At 39.9% G+C, this 21,324-nt stretch overlaps 1 protein-coding gene across 1 annotated transcript in view; it reads right to left on the bottom strand.

Moving 5' to 3' along the window:
• IRAK3 (interleukin 1 receptor associated kinase 3) overlaps positions 1–21,324 on the bottom strand; it is a 54,990-nt gene that overhangs the window by 24,437 nt on the left and 9,229 nt on the right. The window contains exons 2-6 of the mRNA XM_043446908.1: positions 13,610–13,792; positions 6,359–6,423; positions 5,546–5,600; positions 3,940–4,091; positions 660–724 (exon numbers count right to left, since the gene is read on the bottom strand). Coding sequence (XP_043302843.1) covers positions 660–724; positions 3,940–4,091; positions 5,546–5,600; positions 6,359–6,423; positions 13,610–13,792 — 520 coding nt within the window. The remainder of the gene's footprint in view (positions 1–659; positions 725–3,939; positions 4,092–5,545; positions 5,601–6,358; positions 6,424–13,609; positions 13,793–21,324) is intronic.

The raw sequence follows: 21,324 nt of genomic DNA, 5'->3' as shown, positions 1-21,324 counted from the left end.
TTGGGTATAAAAGGAAAAGAATTTAGGATAATACCTCCCTCCCCTGAATTCACATATTGGTTTAGAAAACATCTGAAAAGAACATTTTCTATCTGTAAAGCGTGATAACTGAACTCTATAGGGTTAGGGGCCTTCGAAGAAGCAGGCAGCACAGCTGCAGATATGAATATATATGAAAATGAAGTCATTTTAGCTTGTCTCCAAGGACTTTCAGGCTCGTGAATGAATTCCCAGAAAATAACATGCACATCAAAAGCACTTGATTTCTTTGTCTAAACTCTCTTCCAGAAGAGGTTTATATTGATGAAACAGCTTCTTGACTGGAATGTCTCTTAAGAAAGAGGAGCAATGGTAAAATATATACAATTCTAATGTTCTAAGAATCATTTTACATTCAGTCATGTTAGTCACACATGATTTAATCCACTTCCTTGTGACAGTTTCTTGTTAAAATATGCTCAAGTGAATTATGTAAATAGTCTATTTTAAAATGTATTCCAAAGAATATACTAAAGCAGATGTCAAAAATTTACCCAGTGTTCTAACCTCCAACCCACATTTATTAAATGCCAACCATGCCAAGCTCTGTGCTGTAGAATCAAAGATGAACAGAGATGAAAGCCAGGCACAAGGGGAGAAATTTCAAGCAATATACTCACAGTAGTAAAACTTCAAGCTCAGACAAAAACCTCTTCCATTGCTTCTTACACTGCATCTTTTTCCCCTAAATACAGAAAAACAAGAAAAAAAAAAAAAGAAAGAAAGAAAGGATCTATTTCTGGTGCTCTTAACCTGGGGTCTATGAAATTAGATACTTTTTGGTATAAACACATGTGAACGTTTTTCTGGGGAGAAGATCCTTAGCTTGTATCAGTCTTTCAAAAACCCATTAACGCCAAAACTGATTTAGAACCGCTGCTTCTGAATTAGAAGTTTTTCATGATATGTATCAGATTGCTACATTTTATATTTAAACACTTTCACCTTATTTTGTACACATTTACATAAATTCAGAAATATTTTATGTAGTCAAAGAAAAATCTCATGACAGAAACTCCCCACTTGGTCTCAAAGAATCCAGGTTGTGATCCTACTTAGAAGTGATTTCAATAATTTGGCATTCATGACTTGGGTCACTTGGCTGTTGGTTTAAGTTTACCTTTGTATTAATTTTGAAAAAATAGGTCCACTAGAAAAATGAAAAATTTAACTCTTTACTTCAAAAAGCTTCAGAAGCTAGCCCAGTGCCTGACATATGGACAAATCAATGAATTCAATAATATTATCTGGAGGACTTCTTCTGTACCTGGCACTGTCTTTGATGGCTTCCTACATCTTACAGCGTTGCATGTCTCTGAACCTCAAATGCCTAACTTATCCCATGAAAGGGTTAAAGTGTGTTCCAGTTACCACATGTAAATTGCTAGAAAGGGCAGAGTTTTTAGAGTTCTCTGTCCTTAGGAACAAAGGGAGAGAAAGCCAACAGGAATCCTGGAAGCTATTTTCTAAGTTAACCCAAGAAGTCAGAAACAATAAACTCGGCTAACAAATCATTTTCAAGGACCACATTATGGGAATTTAGATTAAAAAAAACACTGTACTGAGAACCAAGCAGGCTGGGTCTCAGGCCTACCTCTAACATTCACTATTTGTGACTTATTGTCACTGAAACTCCCTGGGGCCCGAGTTTTCTCAGCCTGAAAACGTGAAGGGTGAGTTTTTGTGTTCATGCTCCCCTCCCAGTCTTGCGGCTCAAACTGTGTTCTGTGCGGGAGGAACGCCAGCTTCTCTGGGAGCTGGTGGGAAAGGCTAAGTCTCAGGTCGCTACATGAACCCACTGAATCACAATCTGTGCTGTAAGACCCCAGGTGATGTGGATGAATCTAACACACCTCGTACATTTCCCAGCCTCAGGCCCTCTAAGAAAGGTTACTGAAGTTAAGGTCCCAATTGTTACAAAACTCCATTTCTTGTTTAAAAAAAAAAAATAAAAGGCTCTGTGGCTAAAGCTTCATTAAATTATCTCATTTTTTCCTGATGTGTGTATAGGACTTTGATCAACCTCTAAGGCTTGGGTAACTTTGCTACCTTCTATCTTTTTACTAATAGTGAATTGCAACTAAATGCATAAAGACAGCATATGTGCTTCTTTCAATTCACCTAACAAACATTTATTGAACAACTACTATAGGCCAGGCCCTGTAATAAGGCACTGAGATACAAACATACATAAGAGCTCTCTAAAGAAAACCATCCAGTCCACTGGGAGAGGCAGATAAAGAAGGTGATACTAAGAGACAGTTATTTTGTTGTGGCTATGTGGAGGGGCTTCCCCGGTGGCTCAGTGGTAAAGAATCTGCCTGCAATGCAGGAGTCGCAGGTTTGATCCCTGGGTCAGGAAGATTCCCTGGAGGAGGGCATGGCAACCCACTCCAGCATTCTTGCTTGGAGAATCCCATGGACAGAGAAGCCTGGCGGGCTACAGTCCATGGGGTCACAAAGAGTCAGACACGACTGAAGTGACTTAGCATACACACAGCTGATATACACACAGCTGGTTCACTTCATTGTATAGCGGAAACTAACATAACATTGTAAAGCAATTACATTCCTTTAAAAAAAAAAAACAACACCTTCCTGGTGATTCTAACATTAGACTGGAGAATACAGGCTTCAGCCCTGTCCACTTCAGTTTACACGTCTGAAGCACCCTCTGCCAGGTCTTTCCACTTCTAGTTTAATTCCTGCTACCTTTCCTCCAATTTCCCTGCTAATTTCCAGTTCATCATCCAACCTGGAATCAAAGGGATATTTCAAGACACAAATCTAGTCCTTTCACTCTCCTATTTAGAAACCACCAGTGGACTTGACCTATCTTTCCAGCATCATCTGCTGCCACTACATTCACAGTAAACTCTGCTACGCTAAATTCTGCTGTACCAGTCTGATATTTGTGAAAAGACATGCTCTCCCATGCATGACCCCCTAGGTCTTGGCACCTGCTATATCTTCCATCTTCCCTCCCTGCCTGGCAAAAAGTCTCTTTGTCCTTCAAAATCAAGCTGAGAGGTCACTTTCTTTCATCCACTTGTCCATTTGATTTACTGCAGATACGTTTATTGAGTAGCTACTCTGTGCTGGGCACTCTTCCGGGTGCTGGCAGCACCGGCCTCTCCTCTGGCTATCTTCTCTGTGCTCCCATGACCTTTAGGACGAATCTCTGCTAAGGTACTTATCACGCTACAACTCAATCTTTTCTTCACCTGTTTTCCCCACAAGACTGGGAACTCCTAGAGGACACAACTATGCTTGATTCATCTCTGCCCAGTACCCAGCCCTTAAAGGAGTTTAGGAAAAGTTTGCTGGCTGCTCACCAGCAATGAAGACCAGCTCTTTTGGTGTGCATGTGTGAACCTATCTCCTCCTGACTGCCGAGTCAGACCCCCAACACCCTTTCTGCTTTCCTGGCTGTTCTCAGCTGTGTTCCAACCTCCTGCTCTGACGGCTGCCTTGCTGCTCTTGAAGCCTCCTCTTTCCTGCTCTCCTGGACTGTAACTGAAGACAATTTAGTAGCACCAAATACCAGCCTATGGTTTAGACTGTGAAGCGGCCTGGAGAGGGCCGGAAAAACTGGAGCAGACCAACACAATCTGACCATCTTAAGCAAAGTCCCGATGGCCCTACAAGGCTTCTCAGAAAAGTCTTTCTCAGGCCATACACCTGGGGAGGGAAAGGATTTAACTCCCACATTCCTGCAAGACAGGCATTCATTTCTCAGTCATTTCTCCAGTCACCTGAGGTCATATATCTTATTTCCATTTATGAAATTTTATTCTCAAGTACACCTCCTTTCAATGCTGATGAAAAATGACACATTTTAATATGAAATATGAGCAAATAAATGGAATAGATATCCTGTGATAGTAATTCTTTCCATACCTGTTTAAATAATTTAATGGCATATGTTCGGTTTTGGATTTCCACTCTGTATACCTCGAAAATTTCCCCTTCTCCGATTAAAAAGTCTTTGTGGAAATTTTTGGTTCCTTCTACGATGTTGTGAAAGCTGATGGAGGATTTTAGCAATATTCCTTAGGAAGGAAAGTAGGGAGAAGATAAGTTATCTTTTTGCTTTTTAAGAATCAGCCATCATTATAAAGAACCAAGACTTCCCTCTTAGAGACAAATCAGAGTTCAGAGAAAAGTCAGTAGAGACAGCCCAGGAGCCAACACCAGCACCTACCATGAGCTCTCTGCACTCTCACTAGGGCCTGGCTCCCACCATCCCACAGAGCAAATCGCTTCTTAGATACTCAAACAATTACACTGCGATTCTATCACCTTTCCAAAGAGATCAGCCAGACAACTTAGTTGGGGTAATTTTCCTAAGGTTATTTCCTTGTCATTAGATCAACAGATTACCGGTGACCCATGATGAACCCCAAACCAGTAAAAAAAAAAAAAAAAATATATATATATATATAGAAGTTGAAATCTTAATATGACTAAATAATATTCGCTAAGCATGACTGGTAGAAATATTTTTCATGAGCCAAATCCAGCTTACTTCCTCAGAGTAAATTGGGAAGATGCTTCAGCTCTATGAGAAAATCATCTCAAGCAGAGAATAGGAGGAAATATTTCAGAGGTAACCAAATGCAAATTCAAAAGGGAAAAGCATAAATAAATCCTGCAGAGACCAATTCTGGCTATACTTACACATTTCGTGTTTCATTTGGACCTTTTTGCAAAATCTTAAAAGACCATGCATGGGTGGTTCAGATGGATCTGCCTGCAATGCAGGAGACCCAGGTTCGATCCCTGGAGGAGCCCCTGGAGAGGGGAATGTTATCTCACTCCCATATTCCTGCCTGGAGAATTCCACCGACAGAGGAGCCTGACAGGCTATAATCCATGGGGTGGCAAATAGTCGGACACAACTGAGCAACTAACATCTTCACTTTCAAAAGACCATAACCTTATCTAACTTTTTAAATTCTCTTTTGAACCAAAGAAGCATCAGATCTGGTGGCGAAGATTAAGGCATAGCAGCTTTAAACAGCCACTAAAGTTTATCAGGCTGATTCCCAGATAGAAGGAAATTATTCTCTTGGCTGATAGAATAGGAAAGTTGATCTGGCAAATAATTGTTTTTCATAGTGACCACCAGCACTGCTTTACAATAACCTCTAAATATTTCTCTACAAGTGCTATGAAAATTTCTAAAACTATACAAAACTCAACATAACTTTTAAATGTCTTCCTATGACACATAAAAATAGCAAATGTCATGAAATTATAAGTGAAACCACAATTATGCTCTTTATTGGACAATGAATTTGTAATATAATAGCAACATATCATCCATCAGAACAATGGATTGGTCAAAATTGAGAATATTTTGATATCTATGAAAAATTTATCCTGAATTTGCATATTAATGGTTACCATGTTTATTGGATATGTCTAAATTTCACTTAAAGGAATTCATGAATTCACTTAAAGGAAAGCATGATTTAAAGGAAAGTTGGGTTTTTTTTTTTACCTTTTTCATTACGTTCAGGAATAAGAATATTATCCACTGTGACATTGGCTGTTTCCTAAGAGAAGAAATACATACTAAAATAATTCAATTTCATAAGTCTAGAAAGAACAGAACCTCAACAGAAATCCAAAGCTACCCCTGGGACTATACAGTGCAAGAAAATGGAATCTAATTTAGAAGAAAGCTAGTAGAATGCAAAGTTATTTTATTCTATTCGACAGTATTCACTGCCATATATATTTAAGGCTTCCACACCAACACAGGCTTCTACACCAACACTAAAAACTCAAGTATCAATGTCACAGTCAGTTATAGTCAATTTTAAATGACTTCTATTCCTATAAAACAGATTATCTCTAATTTGCTTTAATAAAAACTAACAGTAACATGCAAAACGTCAACTAGAACAGGAAAACTAAAAATTGAGTTAAGACAAATACATAATTCACAGTACTCTTAAATGTTCTATGACTCATCTCTGACAGATCACTAAGAGGAGAAAGCGCTCAACTCTTCAAACAGTTACCAAAAAATGGCAACCCACTCCAGTATTCTGGCCTGGAGAATCCCATGGACAGAGGAGTCTGGCGGGCTACAGTCCCTGGGGTTGCAAAGAGTTAGATATGACTGGGTGACTAACACACAATCTCCTAAATTCCCAAATAAGTGAAGAAGAATGAGAACGAAAGCTTTCCTGGCTTTAAAAAAGTAGCTGCAAATAACAGCATTTTTCTGCCTGATAGCTTCACTCCTTACACTCGATTATAGATGCAACAGGGTTCAAGGGTCATTATCTATGCACACACATTCTACCTTTTGTAACATGTTTGGAAATTCTTTTCCCCGATGACTCTGCTCTATAGGATTCAAGGCTGCTCCTGAAAGAGGAATAAGAGAAGTTAGTTATAACTGTTATGTTCTTAACAAACATTGTTTTTTTCTTTCTTACATTGTGAAAATAAATACCTTGCTCGTAAGGTTCATTTCTAAAGCTCAGTTTCATTCCCATTGAATGGTTACAAATTTCCATACATGAAAGAGCTTTCTAATGATCAAATATAAAAACATACCTTTGTTCACTTAAAATATGAGCACCTATCTTTTTGTTTGTATTTTTTTTTAAACAAAAAACATGTGGCATGCAGGATCTTAGTTCCCTGACCAGGGATTGAACCCATGCACCCTTGCAATAGAAGTGTGGAGTCTCAACCACTGGGCTGACAGGGAAGTCCATCAGTATCCATCTTTTTTTTTTTCTTCATCAGTACCTATCTTAAACTATTGCTGCTGCTGCTGCTAAGTCTCTTCAGTCGTGTCCGACTCTGCGACCCCATAGACGGCAGCCCACCAGGCTCCCCCCATCCCTGGGATTCTCCAGGCAAGAACACTGGAGTGGGCTGCCATTTCCTTCTCCAATGCATGAGAGTGAAAAGTGAAAGTGAAGCCGCTCAGCCATGTCCCACTCTTAGCGACCCCATGGACTGCAGCCTACCAGGCTCCTCCGTCCATGGGATTTTCCAGGCAAGAGTACTGGAGTGGGTTGCCATTGCCTTCTCCCAATTACTCGTTATTTCTCCTTAATTTCCACTAGTCTAATGTTCCTCAATATTTCCTTGTTTTTCAGACAGTGCATAATATCAAGAGGTTCGTGATGCCCGTGTCTTATTACTGGTGATATTAATCTTGAGCCCCTGGCTAAGGTGGTGTCTGCAGGTTTCTCCACTATAAAATTATTATTAATTATGTTAAACTAATAACTATGTTGGGGGAGATACTGGAGACTATGGATATATCTTGCTTCTCAGATTTTGTTAAACATCATCAAAAATATTAAAATACAAAGGTGAGAATTGATAAGAAGAAAGCAACACTGTTATCAGTTTTCTGTACATATATTTAAAACTTTTACAATTATGGGATTATATCCCTCTGGGTTAGTTTACTTGTTATCCTATCTTGCACCAGAAGGTATTAGAGGAGTGTGTGTGTGCATGTGTGTGAGAGAGAGACCAACCACAAACGCCCACACTCTCCCCAGCTGGACTATTACTTTTGTCTGTTATGGTTCTGCCTGAACTAAGGAAGTCTGTGGTGGCTTCCTACAAAAAATTAAAGCTGCAGCATTTTGCAGTTACTTCTGACATTTTGATTCAGACTTTAGAAAAGTTTTATTTCATTTTCTAGTTTTCCTTAGATTGTATTCTAGTGTTTCTTAGATTAGTTTGCTTAGAAGGCTAGCAACAAAACACAATAACAAACCTTGAACAAAACTACAAACCAATTAAACCAAACAGACTTTTATAGGCTTTTATATTCAGACTTTTATATTCCATCCAAAACACAATATACTCATACTTTGCGATTGTACACTGAACATTCTCCAGAACAGATCATGTGTTAGGCAGTAAAATGAGCCTTAATAAACTTGGAAGGATGAAATCATACAAAGCATATACTCTGACCACCTGGAATTAAAGTAGAAATCAATAACAAAAGGAAGTTTTTGAAATTGACAAACACATAAACATTAAACACCAAATTCATAAATAATGACTGAATCAAAGAAGAAATCACAAAAGAAACTAGAAAAAACTTTGTGATAAATGAAAACAAAAACACAACACACCAAGATTTATGGCATGCAGCAAAAGCAGTGCTTAAACGGAAATTTTTTTGCTGTTAATGCTCTCCTTTAAAAAGAGGAAAGATATCGAATAAATAGCCTAAACTTTTGCATTAGGGAATAAAAAAGAAGAGAAAACTAAACCAAAGGAAGCAAAAAGAAGGAAGAATTAAGACTGGAGGGAAATAAATGAAACAGAAGAACAGAATAGAAAAACAAAAGAGAAAAATCAATGAAATCAAAGTTGGTTCTTTGAAAATATTAACATAGTTGACAATCCTTTAGTTAGACTGACCAAAAAAGAAAAAAAGAAGACTCAAATTATCATAATGAAGAACAAAAGACATAACTACTGACCTTACTGAAATAAAATGAATTATAAGGGAATACCGTGAACAACTATTTGTCCAAAAACTAGATAAATGATATCAACAGATTCCTAGAAAGACACAGACTACCAAAACTAAGTCAAGAAGAAATAAGCAATCTGAATGGATCTGTAACAAGGGAAGAAATTTAATTAATATTTTAACACTCTCATAAGGAAAAGCCCAGGTCCAAATGGCTTCACAAGTGAATTCTACCATTTAAAGAAGACTTAAGACCAGTTCTTCACCAATTTTACCAAAATAGAAGAGGAGGAAACAACTCCCAAATCTCTTTGAGGCTAATATTATTTTTATATCAATAGAGCAATAACCCTTATAAGTATAGATGCAAAAATCCTCACCAAAATATTAGCAAATTAAATCCAGAAACAAATAAGAAAGATGAGATACCATGACCAAGTGGGATTCATCCCAGGAATCCAAGGTTAGCTTAATATCTGAAAATCAATCAATGTAATACACATTAGTAAAATGAACAAAACATAAAATTCAATAAGCTATCACGATAAAACTCTAGGGAGAAAAAATTTCCTTAATTAGATAAAGGGCATCTGTGAAAAACCTGCAGTGAACATCATACATAATGGTGAAAGAAAATGTTTTTCCCTTAGATCAGGAACAAGAAAGAAGGTCTGGTCTTGCCACTTTTATTCAATGTTATACTAGAGGCTTCAGGCAGGACAATTAGGCAAGAAAAATAAATAACAAACATTCTGAATAAGGTATTGGTGTATAGAATAAAATTTGAAGCTTTCAGGCTGCAAGGGCACTAAAAGCCATTGTCCTGTTGTTGCATATAAATAGACAAGACTTCATTGTCTTGATAAAATGAAAGATTCAAAATGGCTCTCCTAAGAAGCCAGCAGAAAGCTGCAGATTTCATGTCAAAACGAAAAGACCGGGCTTTGCTGGTGGCTCAGAGGTAGAGTCCACCTGCCAATGCAGGGGATACCGGTTCGATCTCTGGTCCAGGAAGATCCCATAAGCCTGTGCACCACAACACTGGGCCTGCGTGCTCCAGCCGCGGAAGCCCACGCGCCTAGAGCCCACGCTCCACAACGGGAGAAGCCACCGCAGTGAGAAGCCTGGGCACAGCATCTAGAGAAGCCCCCGCTCAACTCGAGAAAAGCCCACATTGCAACCAAGACCCAGCACAGCCATAAAAAAATAAACAGAATCATCAAAAGGAAAATGAAAAGACAACCACTGATCATTGAGATTTACATGCAAAATGTTATACGTAAGGACATATGCACACACGCTCAGTCACTTCAGTCTTGTCGGACTCTTTGGGACCCCATGGACTGCAGCCTGCCGGGCTCCTCTGTCCATGGGATTCTCCGTGGTTTGGTTTGTCATGTCCTCCTCCAGGGAATCTTCCTAATCCAGGGATTGAACACACATCTCTTGTGTCTCCTGCACTGCAGTGGATTCTTTACCACTGAGCCACAAGGGAAGCCCATGTCAGGATATGCATGCCAGAAATAATGACAGCAAGTAAAAATTCTAGTTTCTTGAACAACTTGGTTATGCCCTGAGACCTGAGGGCATGTTTCATGGATGTGAAGAAACCACCTAGGGGCATCCACCTGAATTGCAGGAACAGTGCCTGGGAAGAAATACAAGGCCTTTCTCTGTAACACAGTTAAGTCCTCTGCACATGAGCCTTCAAGTTGAGAACTTTCAAAGGTTCAAACGTGTTCCCTCAATGTCAGGTGTAACTGCAGCTTGCCGTCCATTTCCTATTGCTAACAATCCTTCAGCTCTACCGTCTCCTACCTCCTCTCCCACCTCGAGCGACCCTTCTTGCCTGTTCACTCAACGCCAGGCCCTGTAGGCCAGCTGCTGTCCTAGACTACTGTACCATTCAAGGTACTGTACTATAAGATTAAACATACTTTATTTTTTGTGTTTGTTTGCTTTTTATGTTTTATTTGTGTGAAAAGTATTATAAACCTATTAAGTACAAATACTTTTTAGCTGATAGTATGAGTTGGGTACCTAGGCCAACTTTATTGGACTTACAAATTAGATTTATGAATGCACTCTGGGAATGGAACTCTTTGGTATGTAGGGGATTTACTACTCAAAAGAAAATCCAAATCTAGAAAGTGATCTCTGGAGATGGGAATATGAAATGCCAAAAAATCCTCTAAGATGAAAATCACTTCCCCCCAAAATGAAACAATTTTAAGGAAAAGTAGACAAAAACAGATTATTTGGATAAGTGATAACTCTGTTCATGGTAACAACAAAGAAAGACTAACTCTTTATGTACTTTCAGTTAGGAGCTCCAACTCCTGACTCAGTGAGTTGGTGTCATAGGAAACACAAGTGTAGCAAATTACACTTAAATGTTTCCATTGTGGGGCTTCCCTGGTGATCCAGTGGTTAAGAATCCACCTTCCACTGCAGGAGACTCGGATTCAATCCCTGGTCAAGAACTGAGACTCAATATGCCCATGGAGTAACTAAGCCCATGTGTTGCAATTATAGAGTCCGCATGCCTCGACTAAGACCTGATATGGCCAAAAATAAATGTTTCCAAGGAGTCATCACCTGGCTGCTTTTAATAAGCTACATAATTAATGTTTATAAGATTATAATTAAAAGCATTTACTGAATAAATTCCAACTACTGCTGCTGCTGCTAAGTCACTTCGGTCGTGTCCGACTCTGTGTAACCCCATAGACGGCAGTCCACCAGGCTCCCCCGTCCCTGGGATTCTCCAGGCAAGAACACTGGAGTGGGTTGTCATTTCCTTCTCCAATGCATGAACGTGAAAAGTGAAAGTGAAGTCGCTCAGTTGTGTCTGACTCTTCACAACCCCATGGACTACAGCCTACCAGGCTCCTCTATCCATGGGATTTGCCAGGCAAGAGTACTGGAGTGGGGTGCCATTGCCTTCTCCAAATTCCAACTAAATAATTCTATTTTCCCTAGCAAAGGATTCAGAACAAAACACTCGTTTTCATGTCAAATTTATCTATCTTCTGGTATTAGGGCAGTATATTGTCTTTCCACCAATCAACTAATCTCACATTTTAAAAAACAAAGGGATTTTCCTGGTGGCACAGTGGATGGGAGTCCACCTGCCAAGGCAGGGAATGCAGGTTTGATCCCTGGTCTGGGGGGATCCCTCATGCCTCGGAGAAACTGGGCCCTTGGCGCACAACCAGCGAGCCCACGCTCTAGAGCCCACAAGTCACAACCACTGAGTCCACATGCTGCAACTACTGAAGCTTGCACACCAAGGGCTATACAAAAGAAGCTGCTGAAAGGAGAAGCCCGTGAACCAAAACCAGAGAGTGGCCCCTGCTCACTGCAACTAGAGAAAGCCCGAACAGAGCAACGAAGATCCAGCACAGCCAAAAATAAACAAAAAGAAGGGAGGAATAAAAAAAAAAATACTCAGAAAAAAAAGAAATTTTGCATGTGCCACAGCCTTGGAGTCAAACCAAAGATGTGGAATTTTTGTCCATATAATTCTCCACTGCATAAATAAACAACATAGAGTGTGAAAAGACACTCTGCAATCTATTCCAGAAAACTGAAGTGTAAAATATTCTGAAGTATAAAATATATTGGTGTGAGTTTATACTGTGAACAAGTTGTATGGGTGGCTAAGGCTCAGATAATGAAAAAGCATCACTTTACAGCTCCCAGAGACTCAACGGCATTTTGCTAGATCAGTCAGTGTCATAGTGAAGCATTGTGCTGTATAAAACTCAGTGAAGAAATAGTGTGCAACAGACACAAGGTATTAGCCAAGTTACACATATATCACTAACAGGATAATATCATGCTGGAAACCTATGGGAACTGTTTAATACCTAGTTCACATGAAAACCCTACAAAATAAAAGTCAGTCTGAAGCTACAGTTTTCTGGTACAAATCTCTCAGGATTTCTTCTCATGTGTGTAAAGCTTCTTTAAGTGATGAGATAGTGGCTTGCCTGGACTAAATATATTATCAAACAGCATGTGTGCAAATACATAGAACTAAAAATATGCCTGGATGAAAGATTCAAAGAATAAGGCTGCTGATCTAAAGGAGTTTCCCACCTAAGAGTGCCGCATCCATAACCGAAGACCCAAGATCACGCAAGATCATTCTTGTCGATGTCAATGAATCCAAAGTGGAATAAACAGAACAAGGGACATTAGGAGATTATTTTATTGACAAAGACTGTACAGGGAAAACTTCACACACTTTACTTCCCAGGTAACTCTAAATGTAAGGGATGACACAGCGTCAGAAAGAGAAGACAGAGAGAGAAGCAGGACATGATGAAATAGATGTAACCAGGTAAAGTAGAGTTAGAAGCCATGGCATAAACTCAGCAGTGAAGATAACAGAGAAATCCCAGGGTCATTCTGGAGGTTATTATTTGCACCAAAATACACAGGTGGTTGCTATTGTTTAGTCGCTACGTCATGTCCAACTCTTTGCGACCCCATGGACTGTAGCCCGCCAGGCTCCTCTGCCCATGGGATTCTCCAGACAAGAACACTAGAGTGGGTTGTCATTTCCTCCTCCAGGGAACCTTCCCGACCCAGGGATCAAACCCATGTCTCCTACATTGGCAGGAGAATTCTTTACCGATGAGCCACCAAGAAAGCCCTAAAATTCACAGGGGAAATTCAATTATTTTTAACTTGTTATTATGAGGTAAAATAAATTATAGCATTATTTTCATTTTATTCATATTCAAACATGGTTCTGATCATGTTTATGACTCAGTTTCAGAGTCTTGGAAAGAGCTGATTTTCTTAACTAAGTAAGAATGAACATTTTAAGAAGTATAGCTTGTAAATAAATTTAAAAAAACTATAAAGTGGTGGAAAGGAATTTGTTGTATAAATTAGGCAATAAGAAAAGAAAGTGTCACAAAAATATGAAGCTGCAAACTCCCCTTCGGGTAAAAGCCATAGGTAAGGAATCACTGACATACAACATGACCAGTCAATGTCTTGGATAAAATACAATATTTACAAGTTACAATTTATATAAAATGAACCAAGAGCCACATCATTAGAATCAAAACTTACCATAATTTGTAATTAAATGGATAGCTCGATGATGCCCCATCTCCTGGAGGATCTGTAAAAGGTCACCGATGGTCTTGTTTTTCTGAGCCCAGGACCAAAGCAATTCTCTTGTTCCACTTTTACCTTGGTCTACATATTTTTCAATGTGACGAACATCCAGCCAGCTGCTTGAAAGCCGCTCCGCTGTGGAAATTGCAATAGGAAGAACCAAAGAATAGTTTACTTTCATTGGAGTCCCTGGTATGTTTTATTACATTTTATTTACATTTTTGTTTTGAACTAATTTTAGCATGTACTCCTTACCTAACTTCCCCTAATGTTAAGATCTTACATAACCACAGTACAATGATCAGACCCAGTGGTTATTAAGCTGCAAGTGAAAGTGAAAAGTCACTCAAGTCATGTCCAACTCTTTGTGACCCCATGGACTATACAGTCCATGGAATTCTCCAGGCCAGAATACTGGAGTGGGTAGCCTTTCCCTTCTCCAGGGGATCTTCCCAACCCAGGGATCGAACCCAGGTCTCCCACACTGCAGCAGACTCTTTACCAGCTGAGCCACAAGGGAAGCCTAAGTTGCAAACCTCATTCTAATTTCACCCATTTTTCTATTGATGTCTTTTTTCTGTTCTAAGATCCTATCCAGTTTCTCACATTTCAATTACTTGTTATTTCTCCTTAATTTCCACTAATCTGATGTTCCTCAATCTTTCCTTGTTTTTCAGGACGGTGAAATGCTTGTATCCTTCTCTGTGATGCCCATGTCTCATTACTGGTGATATTAATCTTGATCCCCTGGCTAAGGTGGTGTCTGCAGGTTTCTCCACTATAAAATTATTATTAATTATTTTAAACTAATAACTATGTTGGGGGAGATACTGGAGACTATGGAAATATCTTGCTTCTCAGATTTTGCCTACAAATATTTGCAACTATCAGTGGTTCTCATTAATAATAATCATTACTGCAGGATTTGCTTAATAGTCTTTTTCTATTTCATGCTTTTCCATCTATGTTCATTAACTGGTAATTCTATAAGAAAGTGTTGTCTCTTCTTTCCCATTTATTTAGGTAATTAATTTATCTTTATGAGTGTGGACTCATGAATATTTATTATATTCTACAAGTTAACATCCAATACTATCATTATTTATTCTGCTGCTAAAATTGCTCCAGCTTTGTCCATTCAGTTTGGCTTCTGCATTCTTCTGACAAGCCCTGTGATTTTGGGAACAGTTCCTTATTTTCTGGCTGTACAAGTTGCTCCAGGTTCATTCTGCATTTTCTCTCCCCAAGTCTTCAATATAATTACTTTTCCCAGGAGTCCTGGTTCCTTTTCTTGGATAATGGTGTTTAGAAAGCAAGAACTAGATGCTAGAGGTATTCCCTGTTGTTAGGTCCTCCAAGCAGACAGAGCTGGGAACACATACATGTATGTGCTCTCACCCATACATCTGTATTTCCCTATCGGTACACATGTGAAAAGCCACGATTCTCTACTGATTCCTTTGATCCAAGTCAATACCACACGGCACATGCTAGTCCTGTCTCCTGTACAGTTTCATTCTCACACAGTGAGAAACAGCTCTCATTATCTACAATATATTTCTTGTTTGTTCCCTTCCACTGTGTACATAAAGTACTTTCAGAATGGCTAACCCATATCCCGGTGAGGAACAGATTAGCTAACCAAATTACAGCACTTGTGTACACTTGTTTTTGTCCTCAGCCTGAGTATTCTGGGGAGAGCTTGTTTTCCAAGGTTACTTAGGTTAGTTCTTTTCTTTCTCATTTTCTTCCGTGTGGTCACTGATAATATATTACTAGTTAGATTTCATTTGTTGAAACTTTTATGAAATGCTGTTTAAATTTTTTATTCTAGATTGTCTTGCTGAACATGTTTGAACAATTAAAAGTTATTATCTGGGTAGGGTCTGAGTAGGGTCAGGGAAATATGTTCTGCTGGATAATAGGATTTTAATTACTCTAAAACAGTCTCTATGACTTTTTTAGGGTCCCCTATAAATATCTTAAATGGAAGTATATGACTTTTTAAAAAAGTTTTACTGGAGTATAGTTGATTTAGTATCACTTTTTATGGCACTGTGAGATAATAGGATTCTTCGGGTAAAAAATTATACAACCTTTCCACATAAATTCCAAATTTTAAAGTGTATCTTAAGGCAAAGGAGTGGGGAAATCAAGCAAATGACAGATGGAAGGTAGCTTTCTCGTCTCTGGGACGGGACCAACCATCAGATCATGGATGGGCATGGTTAGCCCAACCATGGTTGGGCAGGTTAGTCCAACCATCCTGAGTCTTGAAATGAACAATGTGTTTTAGGGTCAGTGATGGTCATGGCAGCACCCCCCTCATACCTTTATCCTCCAGAAAGTCTTAAAACTCCAGGAAGTCAGATACAGGTCTACAGATCAAAATCCAACTGCCACCTAAAAGTGGTCACGGGGAACCCCAACACCTCACCGTAACTGGCCGTGGGAATCAGCCCCCTCGCCCTCTGACACACACACATTTGGAAGCTGCCCTCCAGTAGTAACAGAGGCAGTCTCACTGAGGGACTCACTTAGCCACCAAAGATGTTCTCCAAAGGCTGATGTCCTTTTATAAGGTGAACTATAAGGTGAACAGGCTCTCAGCTCTGAGCAGAGCAATAAGCCTGAGGTCACTATCTTTTTGTTCAGTCTGCTTCAGACTCCACAGGTTTTAAAATTTCTTAAGGAACTACTACACCAGTTACAGTATTTAAATCAAGACATCAGAAAGGTAAATACCTTCTGCTTACTGTGGCATCCCTCCCCCCATGTTTTCAGCCCAACATGAGTTTGCAGGACTATTAACTTCCTTCAGTTTTATGTTTCTGCTGAGATTATAAGTAAATCCTGAAAGTAGAAAGAGATCACAATATGATACCACTGTGCGGTGCAAAGTCACTTCAGTTGTGTCTGACTCCTTGTGACCTCGTGGACTGTAGCCCACCAGGCTCCTCTGTCCACGAGATTCTCCAGGCAAGAACACTGGAGTGGGTTGCCACGCCCTCCTCCAGGGGATCCTCCCGACCCAGAGATTGAACCAGCGTCTCTTATGCCTCCTGCATTGGCAGGCGGGTTCGTTACCACCAGTGCCACATGGGAAGCCCTAAATGATACCACTACTATCCCTCTTTCTGAGAAAACAGAACAAAACAGATTTGGTAGCTAGTCCTGGTGCCCACCAGTACTTCCAGCTTGAATCTCATCAGAGGATGAGATTCTCCTGCTCTAGGTTGGTGGTTATGCCTGCGTGTCTCTTCCAGCCAGAAACACTGAAGGGCCAGGGGGCAATTCACCAGGCTCCCATCCCTGCCGCAGCCACGGTAGAAGCACATGTCCAGAAAGGAGTGCCTGAGATTCTGCACCACCACAGTGGAGACTGGCTGTCCTGGACTCTCAGCGCTCTTCCCACAAGCAAACAGGAAGCTTCTCTTAGGTTAACCACTGAGATTTAGGTGCTGGGCTTTTTTTTTAAACTGCAGTGTAATTTAGACTAACCCAACTAATACATACGAAGTTCTTATCTTGAATGTTTTATTTCAGTCACATCTTATGCCCGAAATGAGTGAAAGGAAGTGAGTACAATCAAACAAGGGAAGATAAAGTTTAAATATTCAATCTGAAGGCATGCATGCTGAGGCTTAAGTGGGGAGGGGAGGGGAAGAGTTACTACAAAATATCTAACATCATTCATTTAGTTAGAACGTCTTTGGCCTTCTTCCACATTTTAGGTTCTGGCAAGAACATCTTCCTTTCACATCTCTTGGAACAGATGATGTCTCATGAAGAAGCAAGGACTATCCAAATGCCAATATACGTTTGAGACAAAATATCACTAAAAAAAATAGAAAGCTACCTTCAAAGCAAAATATTTGGCAAGACACGCTAACTCTATTTTAATGTATTTTTAGATGATGTCATCTGTCTATTTGATTGAGACACAATTTTATGAACATTTGCAGTTCAGTCACTAAGTCGTGTCCGATTCTTTGTAACCCCATGGACTGCAGCACACCAGGCTTCTCTGTGTATCACTGTCTCCTGGAGTTTGCTCAAACTCAAGTCCCTTGAGTCAGGGATGCCCTCCAGCCATCTCATCGTCTGTAGCCCCCTTCTCCTCCTGCCCTCAATCCTTCCCAGCATCAGGGTCTTTTCCAGTGAGTCAATTCTTCGCATCAGGTGGCCAAAGTATTGGAGCTTCAGCTTCAGCATCAGTCTTTCCAATGAATATTCAGGTTGATTTCCTATAGGACTGACTGGTTTGATCTCCTCGCTGTCCAAGGGACTCTCACTCAACAGTCTTCTCCAGTACCACAATTAGAAAGCATTGATTCTTTGGTGCTCAGCCTTCTTTACAGTCCAACTGTCACATCTCACAACTCACTTTCACATGAACACTTCAACTCTTTCTAAGAGGTCCTAGAAGTAATACCACAAATCAGTGTCATTCAAACATCTGATGAGTATCTACTGACTGTTAGCAATGTAGTAACTGCACATAGTAAGTGTGAGTGGGGCATGAAGACAGGTCCCTAACTAAAGATGGGGAATCGTGGGCTCCCTTGAGGAGTGGTTTCCAGAGCCTGAGTCAAGATTAAAACTTCGAGTATTTCTAAAGAGATGCCAATTCTTATGGAATAATTGGATAGAGTATACTACCCCGGAGAGGAAAAAAAATCACTCAAGTTCCAATTTGAAAACAAGACAAAGAATGACCTCTGAGCCCCATGGATTATATATACTCTCTTCTAATGAGAAAAGTCACCAGTCCAGACATCGTTGTGGCCCCCTGAATAATGTAGGAACACGTGGGTTTAGTGACGGATCTGTCACCAACCTACAGTTCAACTCCAGACAAGTCACAGGCTCATTGAGCAATCTCAAATTTCTCATCAGTTAATGTCCTTTGACAAACAGCCCCTCCCAAAAACAGATACCACATTTGGTTGCCCTTCACTGGCCTGCTGAGTTTTTAAAAATTATTGTTTTTTATTCATTTGGCTGCACATGATCTTAACTGTAGCAGGATCTTCAGTCTTTGTTGCATGTGGGATGCGAACTCTTAGTTGTGGCATAGGGGATATAGTTCCCTGGCCAGGGATCGAACCCAGGTCCTCTGCTTTAGGACCATGGAAACTTAGCCTCTGGTCCACCAGGGAAGTCCCTGGCCTGCCTTATATAAGCACAGATTTTAAAACACTTTTAGTCTTTAAAACACTTCCCAGTCTCCAAATTAACATTCCAAAAAGAGAATGCTAAATATCAAATTTCAGCAAAAGAAAAGTTTAGATTTCTACTTTGTCTATTAGTAAATCAACCAGCTAACATTCATAGGAATCAGGCATAATGCACCAAGTGTGGTTTAGTCTCTAAGTCATTGTCTGACTCTTGTGACCCCCATGGACTGTAGCCCACCAGGCTCCTCTGTCCATGGGATTCTCCAGGCAAGAACACTGGAGTGTGTTGCTATTTTCTTTTCCAGGGGATCTTCCTGACCCAGGGATCGAGTCCCGGTCTGCTGCATAGGCAGTCTCCTTACTGACTAAGCCACCAGGGCAGCTCTAAGGTATCATAAAAACTAACAACATTCATATACCATAGAGCAGGGCTTTAGTTTTCCTTAATAAAACAGTTCTCTTTCCACTTCAACTGTGTGAGATAAGATCCACACATAACTTCTCAGGGGTGAAGAGAGAAGATGCCGTGTGGGTTCCCATAGCCAGGGAAGAAGCAGGAGGTCATGGGACATCAGCTCACGTTGCAACAGTTGGGGGATTGAGGCCTCTCAGATGGAGAACTGCTCCAGAAATGAAGGAAAGGACATGAGGGGCCAAGAGGAGACCAGTACGCTTGCAGGAGAGGGTTCACGTTAAAGACAGGGTGAGTAAGCTCCATGAAGTCCATGTTACCTTCGTAGGAATGTGCTTAGCACATAGTCCACGCCCAGTGCATATTTGCTGAGTGACAGACAAGAGGCCCTGAGTGTCAGTGTAACTTAAAACTTTATCCTGAAAAATGGGACAAATCTAAGATTCTTAAGGAGGTGATGCAGAGATGAAAGCTTTAGTTTTCAGAAGACCCATCTGGTGGCAATAGCAGCAGGAGTCTCATAGACTGCATTTGCACATAAAAAGGTATAAACATTTTATAGCTTACAATTCTCACAGTAGGAAAGCAACAGTTTATTAAGAAATCTGGAGTTAACTTTTCAAGTTCCAGGGCATGTCAGCTTTCCCACATGATTCTATTACCCATTTTTCTTTCTGTTAATTTCTGAATTTCCTTTTTAAAAGTGCAAGAGGCCAAGATTCCCTCGAGTTGAGATTTAGCCGTAGGGTGAATGAACAGATGCCAAATGTGCTGAGGTTCTTACAGTTCCCTAACAGTGACCTGGGGCAAAGGTTTCTGAGTTTGCATTAACTCTAAGGAACGCTAAAGGTGTTTTTCTAACAGTAAATAGTTGACAGTGCTGAAACTGACCCAGCTCAGTGAAAATGGATCCCGAAAGCACGGGTTGCTTCCAGGACTGGAAATGAAATGTATTCTCTTTCCATAACTGGTGATTCATGGCATAACCTTAATAGCTTTTCTCCAGTGATGACACATTGGGAATAGAAACACTGGGAATAGAAAATAATTAAAGAATATTATTAGCATCCATAAAATGCATAATTCATTTAAATCAAATTCTGCAAAACAACATTAATTTGATGTGACAGGAATGCAAATTCTTTTTTTTAAATTAATTTATTTTTTAAAACCTTTTTATTTTGTATAGGGGACTGACTCCCTGGTGGTTCAGGTGGTGAAGAATCTACCTGCAATGCAGGCAACCTAAGTTCGATCTGTGGGTCGGGAAGATTACCTGGAGAAGGGAATGGCAACCCACTCTGGTATTCTTGGCTCGAGAATTCCATGGACAGAGGAGCCTGTCAGGCTACTGTCCATGGGGTTTCAAAGAGTCAGGCACAACTGAACAACTACACTTTTTCATAGCCGATTAATGATGTTGTAATAGTTTCAGGTAAAAAGCGAAGGGACTCAGACATGCATATACATGTACCCAAGAATACAAATTCTTGATTCCTGTTATGTTCTTCAATATGCAAAGTCTTCTCTAGTCTTTCCTTACTTGTTCCAGAACATAGAAATTTATTTATTTAAACAATCCTAAACAAAGAGTGAGTTTCTTAGTGACCACAGTGTTGTGAAAGTGAAAAGCATTCTAAATGAAAAGATACATCTGGAAAAATATGCTGTAGTTAAACACTGTTTTAAATCATTTTTTGGAAGGTTGAAAGTCATCTTGGCATAATATAAGCCAAAAAAGTACCTGAGAAGTCCAGAAAGAAATTAATCTGAAGATACTGATAGCTTAATAATTATTCAGTGCTCAAAGGTCATCGGGGATCTGTTTTGAGAGGGCAGAACTATCTAGGAGTGCTAACCACTGGGGAATTCAGCTGCAGAAATCACTCTCCACATGCAAATATGTCTCTGAAGGGGTTTTTTAGAATAACGCAACATACCGTATTTGGAATCTCTGTATTTGCATATAACCACATGCCAAAACCCCTAGGAAATTATCTACATTCTTGCAAAGTTTGTTTTGAGATAACAAAATGGGAAAAGGAAAAGAAGCCTTTTTTCTTTTTTTCCCACTA

This window comes from Cervus canadensis, chromosome 25 (assembly GCF_019320065.1).
Source record: "Cervus canadensis isolate Bull #8, Minnesota chromosome 25, ASM1932006v1, whole genome shotgun sequence".
Lineage (NCBI taxonomy): Eukaryota > Metazoa > Chordata > Mammalia > Artiodactyla > Cervidae > Cervus > Cervus canadensis.
This window is presented reverse-complemented; position numbering and strand designations above follow the sequence as displayed.